At 40.0% G+C, this 14803-nt stretch overlaps 1 protein-coding gene across 6 annotated transcripts in view; it reads right to left on the bottom strand.

The window, feature by feature from the left end:
• APBB2 (amyloid beta precursor protein binding family B member 2) overlaps window positions 1–14803 on the bottom strand; it is a 328286-nt gene that overhangs the window by 94902 nt on the left and 218581 nt on the right. For 3 of the 6 annotated variants that reach the window (XM_090266952.1, XM_090266954.1, XM_090266953.1), the window contains exons 7-9: window positions 8361–8423; window positions 7897–7982; window positions 7714–7774 (exon numbers count right to left, since the gene is read on the bottom strand). In XM_090266952.1, the coding sequence (XP_090123078.1) occupies window positions 7714–7774; window positions 7897–7982; window positions 8361–8423 (210 nt within the window). The remainder of the gene's footprint in view (window positions 1–7713; window positions 7775–7896; window positions 7983–8360; window positions 8424–14803) is intronic. The other 3 variants (XM_090266955.1, XM_090266956.1, XM_090266957.1) reach the window with 1 other exon arrangement.

Genomic DNA, 14803 nt, shown 5'->3' with positions numbered 1-14803 from the left:
GCGCAGTCTGGTTTTCTCAGTGAGGCTGGAATTGTTCCACGCTCGCCGGTTCAGTCTGGCCATAACTGTGGCTGCCCTGGCGATTCTCCGGTTGACCTCCAAGTCGACTGACAGAGAGCTCGAGATGGTGGACCCGAGGTAAGTGAAGTCGTTGACAACCTCCAGGGTGTATCCGTCGATGGTGATGCATGGGGGAGTCCCCGTGCCTTGAGCCATAACATTCGTCTTCGTCAGGCTGATGGCTAGTCCGAACTCCTTGCATGCGTGGGAAAGGCAAGTGACTAGCTGCTGGAGTCCCTCTTCGGAGTGTGATGTCAAAGCTGCGTCGTCGGCGAAGAGCATCTCACGGATGAGCACCTCTTTGACTTTGGTCTTGGCTCGTAGACGGGCCAGGTTGTAGAGCTTGCCATCGGATCTGGTGTGAATGAAGACACCCTCGCTGCAGTCCTTAAAGGCGTATTGGAGGAGCATGGAGAAGAAGATTCCGAACAGCGTAGGCGCGAGGACGCAGCCCTGCTTTACTCCGCTGCTGACTGGGAAGGCCTCAGAGGTTGCGCCGTTGTAGGACACCGTGCTGTGCATGTTGTCGTGAAAGGACATGACCACAGCAAGCAGATGTGGTGGACAGCCAATCTTCCGTAGCAAGCCACGTGAGTAAAAATCAATTATAAGAACTATATGCAGACATAAAATCCCATATAAATGCTAAGTAATGATAATGAATTTGCTACACGGACCAGAAATAAATCTGAATGAGAAAAGATATTCCCTACCCCTTCCTGTTTATCTGTTAGTACTAATCTAGTCCGTAGCTGCTAATATAATTACTTCATGAAAGTCTATGCTAATAGAACCAAGGGAGGGCACATATAAAGCTCACAGATGAATATATTAAGAGTCTCATGTTTATTCACCATTCATTTCAGAACGTTCCTCTACCGAACCTACTAACCGACTGACCTGTATCACCTCCTTCCCCTTTTCTTCCATCTGGGGCAGGCTACAACAAAAGAATAAGGAGAAAAGCAAACTTTCACAAAATACAGTATCTGGATAAAAATCCATGAGCAGCTGAGAACTGATGGCAAACAGCCATGAAGGAACTGGAAGGCTGGTGTACACAGACTATGTGTACGTGCCGTCAGAAGATGCATGAAAATGATGCCTCATTCATCAGGTTTCAAGCTTGTCAGTGTTACTGCTGAACACGTAGTTTAGTAGTCGAGTAGACCGGCAGCACCAGCATGCCCTGAGAGCTGAGTAGAAACGTGGTCCTTCATCCTGACCCAGAACAACTGGAGGTGTCAATGGGCCCAGGAAAGTCTGAAAGCAACTGCAGAGGACCGGGCCATGTGAGCCTGGGTGACGGTGAAAAGAGTGGTGGAGTCTGTCCTCAGGAAGTGACGAGGTGACGCTCCAGTTCCCTCACCACGCCTGCTTCCAACATCTCTGCTACCTCCACCCAAATTCGCAGGGAGCCAGAAATACCTTAACGCTTAGGGAAGCAACGATTGGGAGTGGCTGGGCATGGCACTTTCGCGGGCTTTGGAGTGAAATGCATCTGAGTACGACTCCCAGTTCCACCAGGTCCACTAGCTGTGTGAGGAAAAAAATTATTTAATCTGTTCAAAGCATCCGTTCCTCACCTATAACACGGGGGAAATAAGCATGATGCCTTGTGTTTGCAGGGAAATTGCATGCAAGTACCTGTGCCAGCCCTAGAGAGAACTCCAGAGCAAATGACTCTTCCTTTCCTTCTCCAGATTTGACAAGAGATCAGGCTGAACAATGTCATCACCAGATACCATGGATCCTAACTGCTGCATTCCGTTCGGCACCTTAAAATTGCTCAGAACCAGAAGTGAGTTCTGAGATGATGACACCTTCCCTTTACAGATAAGGAAGCTGAAACCCAGAAAATGTCATGCTTGGGATAATACAATCTTCCTTATCCAGTTCCTTTATTACAGATTTCAAAGACCAGTGTTCCAAATGAAGTTCTAAAAACCTCTTTCCACAAATATCCTGAAACTGATGTTATTCACTGAGAGGAGACCCAGGAGACCCACTTTTGAATGCCATCTCCACTATTAACTGTGTGACCCTAGGAGTTATTTACTCAAATTTTCTGTGACTCACTTGTTTCACCTATAAAGGAGGCCCATTAGATAATCTCTATGGTCACTTTTTCAGCTATAAGCAATCCAATGATTCCAAATGAAATGTAGCTTTTGCCAATTTCTTTAAAGATGTAGTTTTCAATATTGTCCACAAGGTGGCAGAAGATCTCCTTTACGGAAGTCAGCCTAGTGACACAAAGGATGGGAAAGAACTCTAAGAAACTAGTACATATTTTTCAAAGCATGAAGTTTTCTGCAATTTAACTATAAGACTTTATTTCTGTGTTGATAAATCTAACCAAGCATTTGGCCAGCAATATACCACTTGCCACGAGAAATGGAAAGTGTTATAGAGATAAATTCGAATTTTAAGGTATTTAAGTAGGAGGAGCAACAGGGGAGAGACTGTAAAATAATGGGAATCTATAAACACAAGCTACCTGGTCACCCGAATACGGCAAGAAGTTGCCTTTTTGACAAATTGAGCATGAGAGGCAAGTATTTACAAAAGGCTTAAATACACAAATTTTTTAAAGTCTCAGATGAAAAAAAATGACAAAACTAGACAAAGAAAAATAATGAGTGCAAAAAGTATTTAAGATTATAATAATAAGGTTTTGAATTTAAAAACGCATAGGGATGAAACACAATGTGGTACACTGAATTAGATCCTGGAACAGAAAAGAAGACATGTGAAAAAAAAAATGGTAAAAAGCAGAATAAAGTATTTGCTTTGACCTGGTAATATCAGTTTTAGCAACCTATACCAAAGCAATAATTTAAAAGAAAAAAAAGTCACCTATTTTTATGAAGTTGTAGACCTGTTCTGTAGCACTGGAGACTGTTTGCCGTGGGTGCCTAGATGCACTATGATGTTATAAATTACATGGGCTATTATTAGAATGGAATTAAGAACGGCAAATCTGAGTATTGTAGAAAGGAATATGTGAAATAATTTTTAAAGAGCTCATTATACGCAATGTAGTATCCTACACTGGGTCACCGAACAGAAGGATATTAGCAAAAAGAAAAAAAGAAAAAGAAAAAAAAAGGGAATATGTATATAAAGTCCAAAGTTTAGTTAATAACTAACTGAACTAATATTAACTTCTTAGTTTTGACAATTGTGTCAACAGTATAAAGATGTTATTAGGGAAAGCTAGGTGAAGGGTATAAGGGAACTGAATCTTTGCCACACTTCAATAAAATTTTTATTTATCTTTTTCAAAGTTAAAACAAAGAGCTCAGAATTATGCATAAACTTACATATGTTGCTATTATCTACAAAAATATTTATTGTATAAAAATTAGGTAGACTCGCCCTGGCCGGGTTGCTCAGTTGGTTGGAGCGTTGTCCCGTACACCAAAAGGTAAGGGGTTTGATTCCGGTTAGGGCATGTACCTAGATTGTGGGTTTGATCCTGGGTCGGGGCGCGTGCGGGAGGTAACTGATCGATGTTTCTCTCTCTTCCTTCCTCTCTCTCAAATCAATAAACATAAGTCCTTGGGTGAAGATTAAAAAAAAAATTAGGTAGGCTTGAAGAACACTTTCAGATTTATAAAAATACTTTGCTCTTTGGCAGGTGGAGGGAAGAAGGGGAGGGAGGGAGGGAGGGAGAGAGGGTGCTGGGGGGAGATGGTCATGTTATGCTGCCATTGCTATTTAGAGGTTTCACTGAACTAACAGTTACCAAGATGCCCAGAGTGGCTGGAGAGGACTCCAAGTATCCACATCCTGATAGTCTAAAAATAGTTTTTATTTTTTATTTTTTTGCATGTAAATCTCATTTAGAGAATAAGGAAGACATTTTCTATAATAACCTTATTACTAATCACTCCTCAGGGACTATATTTAGAATTTCATGGTACATGAAATTAAATTATTTTTCTTCTAAAGACAAGATACTTTCTGCCTATTGGAGCGTGAGCACTCAGTTTCCTAATCCATAGCAGACTGAAAAATGTAAATGTTTATCTAAAGAAGTTACTTAACTTCTACAGAACCTGAACATTTGGAAAATCCCAGTTTTCTTGGCATCTGTCTCCTCTTCAGTGCCCGGGGCAGCATTAGATAGTTGAGGAGTGACTAAGAGATAGATGGGACAGTGGGGGAGGGGGCTCTTCCAAAGTGGCTTCATTAAAATCAGGTCTAAACTGACTGGCTTCTTAAAAATTTGTAAAAGAAACAACCAAAACTGTATTTAGCACTGTTGGATTTTGAAGTAGATATAATTCGGAAAGGACATCTTGGCTTTCTTATGGGGCTGCACCGGGCGCGATTCCCTGAGGGGCAGCACAACCAGCAACGTGGGGAGACGCACGCGACCCCTCAGCGTCCACAGAGGGACATCAGCGCCTCCACCTGCGTGGTGGTGCCAAAGCCTGTGGATCTGCTGATCACCAGCAACGCAGATTACTCCGCCCCAACCCGGGGTTTGCCACTATCGCGGGCCTCGCGTTTATCATGAGACTAGTTGAAATTATACTGCTGAGGGAGGGTTGGAAAAAAAACTGCATCCGTTGCACGTCTAGAGTCTCAAGTTCATCTCCGCCTCATGTCAGACCTGCAACCTCCTGCACCCGCTGACTGGAACTGAGTTTTGCTTGCATGTTTGTCCTTCGGCTCTGACGACTAATGCTATGAAATACCAACTGATATTACCCAGATTTCTCTTTATCTATAAACATCTGGAATTTGTTGTGAACACTGATCACATTATTTGCTGGGGGCGCCTAAATCAAGCTACAAGTGAGACTTTTCTCTAGGCTAGTGATTTTTAAACTGGTGTGCCTCAAGATTTTTCAAACATGCAATAGTCAGGGGCACTGGCCTCTTTTCCCTTAGACTGTCAGATTAAAAAAAAAAAAAAGACAACAGCTAACATAACAATAGCTGTCCAGTGTGAATGAATCAAAATCATACCTATTTTTTTTGTCAGATTGGCAAAAAATATATTTTTTGATGTGTTGCAGAATTTTAGTAATTAGTTTATGTGTGCCATGAGAGGCTCTAGACAGTCTCATGAGCGTAGGTTCTAGGGCCAAATGGCCCACATTCATATCCTGACTCTACTGTTTATTAGCTGATGAACTTGCTATGCCTCAGTTTCCTAATCTGCATACTGAAATAATGATACTTGGCCCAATATGTTTTTATGAGGATGAAACGCAATAAAAATAAAGACTTCATAATCATGCCTGGCAAAAAATTGGCACTCAATAAATATTCATTATTACAATTATTTTATAATGGGGCACTAGAAAACCATTCCATTCCATAAGGGACTGGGGTGCTTTGTCTTATGCATAGTGTGATTCATATAAAGTAAGATTTGGAAACCCTTTTTCTTTCCTAATATGCTTGGGGTCCTCAAAACGACACTGACTTTCTATAGCATAGGGACCTTCACACCTAGGATGGGTGGGGTAGTTAGAAGCAAGTGTACTTTGCAGAGGTCTCTTCAAGATTCTGAGTTGCCCTTACAGAGATTCATGTCATTCACCCTTCATTGCAAATATTTTCCGTGCCTTTTCAAGAAAGTGTTCATTCTCATAAGTCTTCTCATATCGTTTATGGAACAAAGTCAGATAGACAATGAATAATACAATACATGTACTTGCTGTTCAGAACTAAATACAACTTCAGTAACTTATGGCAAAGCTGAACCTCCTTATCAATATGAACAATTCACAACAAGTGTGGGAATAGACGTGTTGGCCACAGAAAGGTGGCAGGTAAAGAATTCAGTAAGCCGTGCAACAGGAGGGAAAGACAGAAAGCACCGCCTTCAGTGGTACTTCAACCAGGCCTCCGTTTCTGGTACCAATTCCATCTCTATTCCCTCTCTTCCCTCTCTCATCAGTTCCACATGGATAAGACATCACTGCCCAGCCCTGAAGAGCGAGAAAGATACTGCTGCCGCTCACCCCACCTCTCAAGCCTGTGCTGATAGCCCGTGTAAAGCACCTGGTAGCAAAGCAAATTATTCCCATCCCACCTTCCTATTCTCCCGCATCCCTCCTGTGCCATAAAATCTCTTAAAGGCCAGCATGCTGGCTGCAGGCCCAGGCCTGCTCAAAACACTGCTGGGGGCTCTTGCTCAGCCTCCATGCAATCAGGCTGTGCTGGCATAAAGCTGAGCAGACTAGGAGGAGTGGAGATGTCACCCATGAGCCCTGAGTCTTACAGAACCGATGGTGATTCGACAGTTTCTGACAGAGGATGACGTCCAGGTTTTGAACCTGCAAGGTGTAATGACTGCTAAGGGAACCTTTTATTCATAGACACAGATCTTCTTTGAGATTCAGAAAAAAATATCTAGCACCAGTTTCATAATTTGCAAATAAAAATGAAATATGCAAAACAAAAATGCAGGGCCCCTTGTTCAAAGGAGCAGGAAAAAGTGCTACAGAAGTATTAACACATGTAACTTTTCATTTTCTTCTGGTTATTCAATGTCATGACCCCTTGGGCACGTGAATACTTGTAGGGCGAGTACAGACCATCGCAGGTGCCCATGGGTCCTGCCCACGCCGCAGGTCATCATCTGTTGCACCCCCCCCCATGTCCTCACCAGGTGCAGAACCTATACATTGTGCCCTGGCCAGGGCTGGGGAAACTGAGCCAGGAATTCCCCCTTTCCCATGAACTCACTCACCGCCACTTCCCAACTCAAAGCAGAAATATGTCCCTCAAGTTTATTGCAACATCTGTGCCAGGACATGGTGGGTACCTAGACTGAGAGTTAAGTAGGCTTCACCCCCACTGAGTCACCCACTAAGCACCCTGGGAGGGACAGGACACTTTGACCCTTCCTGAGACTCCATGGAGCTCTGTGCCCAACACCAACTCTCCCTGTGCTCACACCTTGTCCCCTACAGTGGTGGAAGGCAACAGAGGTCGCTCGGTGGGAACAGGGGTAGGGAGGTGGCAGGACTGTGCATAAGCTAAGGCTCTGCCCCCTGATGTATGCTCCAATGCCCCCCTGGGCTTCCCTTAATAACACACAAAGTCAAAGACAAAATCACTAAGAATTTCAAGATGGCGACTGCATTGCACTAATCCCCAGGCCTGGGGCTCTGTCTTTCAGCACAGGGTCCTGTTCAACACATGACCCATGCCCATAACGCTGGTCCTGCTGGCACCCCACCAGAAGTCTGAAGGCAAAAGTTCACTCTCACTTTCCATCACAAAACATGCCAGTGTTTATGCCTAGGTGTGAGGCCGCCCTGGAGGAGGCACGTGTGAGGGGCCTCGTTCCACCTGTTCAGCTCTGCAAGGCAGAACCTGGTTTACCTTGAAAGGCTTCTGAAGCCCACCCAGTCATACAATAATTTTAACTCATTATATTGTGCAAAGAACTGATGTACTGAGACGCAGGCAGAGTCATGATGATCACAGAAATCCTCCCAAAGCTAACTTGGTCTAGGGATTTACTTGAAGTGTTGGGGAGATTAGAAAAGAGAGCGGATCGAGTGATAATGACTTAATAAGTGGCTCTGGGGTGATGGTTTGGAAAACTGGGCCATTATCCAAAGTCATTACTTTGATGTGAGACTATAATCGAGTTGCTGAAAGCACGTTTTTACAAACCTTGGCTTCTGGGTCACTGTTGATACTACAAGAATCGTCATCATCAGCATGTGGGGCATTTCTAGAAAAGAAAAAACAAAACAAAATAAAAACAAAACAAAACAGAAAATGGGACTTAGAATTCTACTGCAAATTCTGGTGGCAAAAAACCATACATCGTGGCTGGTCCTTCCATTGCCCTACCTGAGTTTCAAAGATGCGTAGCGTAGCGTTGCTCCTTCAAACTCTTTTAGACTGGGGTCCGGGTTAACCGTGGCTGCATGCAAATCCTGGGGGAAAAGAGATGCCTGTTAGTGGAGACTGGGGGAGGACTGATGATGGGGCTGCAAATATGAGGAGGAGGAAGAGCCTCCTGGCCGGAGGCAGGGTGCGCGTGAGCTTAGGCAGAGAAAGGCATGCAAGGGCTGCTCACTGATGCAAGGTGCTGCTCACAAGACAAACAGGCAACTTGGGGCACCCGGCTTGAACTCATTCACAGCGGGAGACGTCAAAAAACAGCCCCATGTGTGTAAGCGGGACATCCCTAGCAAGAAGCCCCATCACTCCATCCCTGCAGCACACATGATATTCACAAAGGAAAAGGTACAGCCACAGCCATGCAAAGAGAACAACATATTAAATGATCTCAAAGCTGACAATATACTTGCCTTCCAAATGTCACTATTAATCTTTCCCCCATTCAGAACAGCAAAATCACTCCATGGCTGTTTCTAGACACAGAGTTAATCACACAGGAAAAAAGCACATTGATTAAAAAAAAGAAAAGAAGAAGAAGAAGAAGAAAAGAAAAGGAAAGGAAAAAAGAAAAAAAAAAAAACACGACAGTGTTGTTAGCATTGATATTCACAGAATGGGTTAGGAAACAAATTCACTCTAACAGCAACTTGTAGGCTCAATCTCTAGATCTAGACGGTCACCTAAAGACCTGGCAGGAGCATAGAGCTGGGACTTTATTTACCAGAATAAAGGGCTAAACATTATCAGCAGACAGAGAAGTTATTTTCTTAATGTGCTCTTACAGGCAAACCAAAATGCTTCCAAATATTAATGCTTAACACACCCAATTCCACAGGAATTTTTTCCTCTCCCATTAACGAAACAGAACTGTTTTCTGGAGGAAGGGGTGGAATTGCAGATCTTTGTCAATGTGCTGGTTTGGAAACTGAGGCATGTCCATGGTTAAAAGCGTAAAAAGCTGAGGGGTCAAATTATTTTCATTTAAAAGAAAGAAAAAAAAAAAAAAAAAAAAGGACAAAGAAGGGGAGAGAAAGTAAGGAACACAGCCTGACATCATCCCCTTGCTGAGATATGACCAACCAAAACATAGCCCTGAACAAGCGAATGTAAGTTCCTCTAATTTATAAAAAGCTCTAGCTCTCTGACACACAGCCTCTTCACAAATTAATATTTGATCACTAAACAAAATTATAGAACAAAGCTGAAGCCTAGCCTTGTTGGTAGAACTCTTACAACAGATGTTCGAATCAAAACAACAACTTCCAATTATCTTGGTCAAGAAGGAAATTTAAAAAAAAGAAGAAGGAAATTTTTAAAATTTTCCAGTAGCTTGAGTGAATATTCAAACATGTTTTCATTTAAGATTTGGGGACATAATGCTAATAAAAGCCAGGGACATCCTTATGAACTTGTTGCACTGACATGGTGGGCAAATCTCTTTTCTCAGATAATAAATGAACAGAGGAAACTCCTCAACTAAAGTTCTTTGAAAAAGAGAAGGAAACATGTCCTATAAGTTTTGCTCACAACATTAATACAATTTTTCTCTTTTTTAAAATTTCATTTTTATTGTATTTTTTCCATTACCATGTATCCCCCTTACACTCCCTTCTCCCCTGCATACACCACACTGTGGTCCATGTCCATGAGTCCTTTTCTGTTTTTTTTGATCCCTTCCCCCTCTACCCTCCCCCCACCGATAGCTGTCATCTGCTCTCCATCTATGAGTCTGACTCCATTTTCCTTGTTAGTTCAGTTTGATTGGATTCCACATATGAGTGAAATCATATGGTATTTGTCTTTCTCTGACTGGACTGTTTCACTTAGCTTAATACTCTCAGGCCTATCCATTCTGTTGCAAAGGGTAAAATTTTCTTCTTTTTTATGGCAAAGTAGTATTCCGTTGTGTAAATGTTCCATAGTTGTTTTATCCACTCATCTACTGATGGACGCTGGGCTGCTTCCATATCTTGGCAATTGTAAGTAACACTGCAATGAACATAGGGGTGCTTATGTTCTTTCGAATTAATGTTTTGGGTTCCTTCAGATATATTTCCAGAAGTGAGATCACTGGATCAAAAGACAGACCCATTATTAATGTTTCGAAGTATCTCCATACTGCTTTCCATAGTGGCTGCACCAATCTGTCTGTATTCCCACCAACAGTGCAAAAGGGTTCCCCTTTCTCCACATCTTCACCAGCACTTGTTTGTTGATTTATTGATGGTAGCCATTCTGACAGGGGTGAGATGAGATTTCACTGTGGTTTTAATTAGCATCTCTCTGATGATTAGTGACATTGAGCATCTTTCTATATGTCTATTGGCCCCCTTTGGAGAAGTGTCTTTTCAGATCCTTTGCCCATCTTTTAATGACTAGTTTTTTTTTGGTGTTGAGTTTCATAAGTTCTTTATAAAATTTGGATATTTACCCCTTATCAAATGTATTGGTGAATATGTTCTCCCATTCCTTGGGTTGTCTTTTTATTTTGTTGATGGTTTCCTTTGCTGTGCAAAAACTTTTTAGTTTGATGTAGTTCTATTAGTTTATGTTTTTCTTGTTTCCTTTGCCTGAGGAGATACATCAGATAAAATTATTGCTACAAGCAGTGTCCTAGATTTTACTACCTATGTTTTCTTCTAGGATTTTTATGGTTTCGGGTCTAACATTTAAGTCATTGATCCATTTTGAATTTATTCTTGCGTGTGGTGTAAGAAGGTGATCTAGTTCTGCATGTTTCTGTCCACTTTTCCCAATACCATTTATTGAATAAACGATCTTTAGCCCAGTGTATGTGCTTGCTTCCTCTGTTGAGTATTAATTGACTATAAAGATGTGGGTTTATTTCTGGGCTCTCTATTCTGTTGCATTGATTTGTGTGGCTGTTTTTATGCCAGTACCATGCTGTTTTGATGATTATGGACTTATGGTATAGTTTGATATTAGGTAGCACGATTCTTCCAACTTTGTTCTTCTCAGGATAGCAGTTGCTATGTGGGGCCTTTAGCAGTTCCATATACATTTTTAAAATATTTATTCTATTTCTGTAGAATATGTCATTGGAATCTTGATAGGAATTACATTGAATCCATAGATTGTTTTGGGTAGTATGGACATTTTAAAGATGTTAATTCTTCCTATACATGAACATGGTATGTGCTTCACTTATATGTATCTTCATTTCTTTCTTCAGTGTCTTATAATTTTCCAAGTATAGGTCTTTTACATCCTTGGTTAGATTTATTCCTAGGTATTTTATTCTTTTTGAAGCAATTGTAAATGGGATTGTTTTCTTAATTTCCATTTTTGTCAGCTTGTTATTAGCATATAAAAATGCAACTGATTACTGGATATTAATTTTATATTCTGCTACCTTGCTGCATTCATTTATCAATTCTAGTTGTTTCTTAGTGGAATCTTTAAGGTTCTCTTTGTACAGTATTCTGTCATCTGCAAATAAAGACAGTTTTACTTCTTCATTTCCAATTTGGATGCCTTTGATTTCTTCTTCTGGTCTGATTGCTATGGATAGGACTTCCAGTACTACATTAAATAGGAGAGGTGAAAGTGGACATCCCTGTCTTGTTTCTGATCTTAAGGGGAAGGCTTGTAGTTTTTGCCTGTTGAGTATGATGTTGGCAGTGGGTAGTCATATATGGCCTTTATTATGTTTAGGTGTTCCCTCTATTCCCATGTTGCTGAGAGTTTTTGTTATAAATGGGTGCTGGATTTTATCAAATGCTTTTTCTGCATCTATCGATATGATCATGTGGTTTTTATCCTTCATTTTGTTTATGTGGTGAATCACATTTATTGATTTGTGAATGTTGTACCAAACTTGCATTCCTGGAATAAATCCCACTTGATCATGGTGTATGAACTGTTAATGCATTTCCGTATTTGGTTTGCTAATATTTTGTTGAGGCTTTTAGCATCTATGTTCATCAGGGATAGTGGCCTATAGTTTTCTTTTTTTTGTAATGTCTTTATATGGTTTTGGAATAAGGATAATGCTGGCATAATAAAGTGAGTTTGGGAGCCTTTCCTCCTCTTGAATTTTTTGAAATAGTTTGAGAAAGAGAGCTGTTAGTTTTTCTTGGAATGTTTGGTAAAATTCACCTGTGAAGCCATCTGGTCCAGGGCTTTTGTTGGGAGCTTTTTTGTTACTGCTTCAGTTTCACTAGGTGTAATCTCTATTTAGATTCTCTGCGTCTTCCTGATTTAGCTTTGGAAGATTGCATGTTTCTAGGAATTTATCCATTTTGTCCAGATTGTCCAGTTTTTTTTGCATACAGTTGTTCATAATATTTTCTTATAATCCTTTGTATTTCTTTGGTGTCTGTCAGTTGTTATTTCTCCTCTTTCGTTTCTGATTTTACTTATTTGGGTCCTTTCTCTTTTTTTTGTTGATAAGTCTGGTTATAGTTTTGTCAATCTTGTTTATCTTCTCAAAGATCTTTTATATCTTTTTTTTTTTTTAGACTCTATTTCATTTATGTCTGCTCTAATTTTTATTATTTCCTTCCTTCTACTCACTTTGGGCTTTGTTTGTTGTTTTTCAAGTTCCTTTAAGTGTAAAGTTAGATTGTTTATTTAAGCTTTCTCTTTTTTGTGTATGTGATAGGCCTATAATGCTACAAATTTTTCTCTTAGGATTGTTTTCCCAGTGTCCCACAAATTTTGGGTTGTTGTATTCTTATTTTCATTTGTTTCAAGGTATTGTTAGATTTCTTCCTTGATCTCACTGTTGACCCATTCATTGTTTGATAACATGTCTTTGTATGTTTTTCAGTGCTCTTGTGATTGATTTCTAGTTTCATCGCATTGTAGTCAGAGAAGATGCTTGATATGAGTTCAATCTTCTTGCATTTTTTTGAGACTTGTTTTGTGTCCTAACATGTGGTCTATCCTAAAAAATGTTCCATGTGCACTTGAACAGTATGTATATTCTGCTGCTTGGGGTGATATGCTCTGAAGATATCAACTAAATCCATTTGATCTAGTGTGTTGTTTAAAGCTGCTGCCTCCTTGTTGATTTTGTCTGGAACATCTACCTATGGAAGTCAATGGGGTGTTAAAATCCCCTGCTATGCCTGTATTTCTGCCAATCTCTCCATTTATGTGTATCAATATTTTCTTTACATTACTTAGGTGCTCCTATTTGGGTGTGTAAATGTTTACTAGGGTTATAGCCTCTTATTGGATTGTTCCCTTTATCATTATGTAGTGTCGTTCTTTGTCTCTTACTATATCCTTGGTTTTAAAGTCTATTTTGTCAGATATAAGTACTGCTACCCCAGCCTTTTTTCCCTTTCCATTTGTATGAAATATCTTTTTCCATCCCTTTACTTGTAGTCTGTGTGTATCTTTCTATCTGAGGAGGGTCTCTTGGAGGCATATATATGGGTCTTGTTTTCCTATCCATTCTGCTACCCTATGTCTTTTGGTTGGAGCATTTAAACCATTTACATTTAAAGTGATTATTGATAGATACGTATTTATTGCCATTTTATTTTTTAACTATTTTCCTCTGTTATTTTTTCTTTTTCTTCTTCATCTTCTTAAAGCAAGCCCTTTAACATTTGTGGCAGTACTGGTTTGGTTTTAACAAACTCCTTTAGCTTTTTCTTGTCTGTGAAGCTCTTTATTTTCCCTTCAATTTTAAATGATAGCCTTGCTGGGTAAGTTATATAATTTTTAAAACCACTCAAAGCAGAAGAGGCTAAGTTCAAATATCCCATGTGCTGAAAGATGCATTTATCTAACTCTACAGGACTCTATGAGGGCAACGTCATTGCAAGTTTCTACCCATTATCTGCTCTGCACAGTTGATTCCTTGTTGCTTTCTTTTGTGGACGAGGCACCTGAACTGCAGTTTTTCAAAATAAATTAGAACTTAGACCACTGTATTTACTTTTTAAAATAACCTCTTTTATTGAATAAGAGAATATGAAGGCTGCCCAGCCCATCACCTCTCTTCTACCCCATCCCCAAAAGTGGAGCTCAGTTTTAGCTGAGGAGAGAATTAATAATGTAGGAGAGTAGTCATGGGTTAGCCGAGGACACCTGTGAGCCCCCCGGAATGAGTATGGGGTTTGTGCATGTGTGTTTTCCTGGAGAGATGATCCCCAATTTTTCTCAAAGTTTCAGAGGGGCCAGTTACTAAAACAAATTTAGAGTCACCATTGTAGGGGAATCAAGTAGAAAATAAAATTTTAAGCTAAAGTTTCTTTTTAAAAGAGAAAATAATCCTATTAAGCCCCAGATCATCATCATGGTTTACAAATGAGCAATACTGGGTTTTCATTTATGTCAAATTTGAAAAAGAATATGAAATAATGACTTAGAAAGATAAGGTAATTGTGTTTTTGTGGAGAAAAATTTTTTTGAGGGTGAATGTCTGACAAAAGAAATCTGAAATTGCTAACGATACTCAAGAGACACTCTTGGAATTGGAGAGGGTGAAAGAAGAGTATTTTTAAAAACAAGTATTCAGAAAAACTTTCAGCATTTAATAAAAAGTTCTCTGTAAGTGTGTGGTTTAAAAATTTTAATGTATTTACTCTTTGGATGAAAGGGTCCCTGTAGAGTAAAAGTTGATTATACTTCTAAAATGACATGAATCTAGCTCTCATGCTTTGAACACCCGAGTCAGCTGGCAAATCGCCAACAATCACCATTTACAGATTTAAATAAACAAAGGTCTTATTGCAAAAACTTAAAATAACATGGGCACTCCTAAAGAAACCCTTTCACACAAAAATCAAGTAAGGAAAAATGGAAACTAACATTTATGTTACCATTAGGTCAAAGACCCTTTTTCCCTTCTATATTTAAAAATATTAATTAAAAA

The sequence above is a fragment of the Furipterus horrens genome, unplaced genomic scaffold, assembly GCF_987537825.1.
Source record: "Furipterus horrens unplaced genomic scaffold, mFurHor1.1.pri manual_scaffold_2, whole genome shotgun sequence".
Taxonomy (NCBI): domain Eukaryota; kingdom Metazoa; phylum Chordata; class Mammalia; order Chiroptera; family Furipteridae; genus Furipterus; species Furipterus horrens.
The sequence above is the reverse complement of the archived record's forward strand: the minus strand, read 5'-3'. Positions and strand labels throughout refer to the sequence as shown.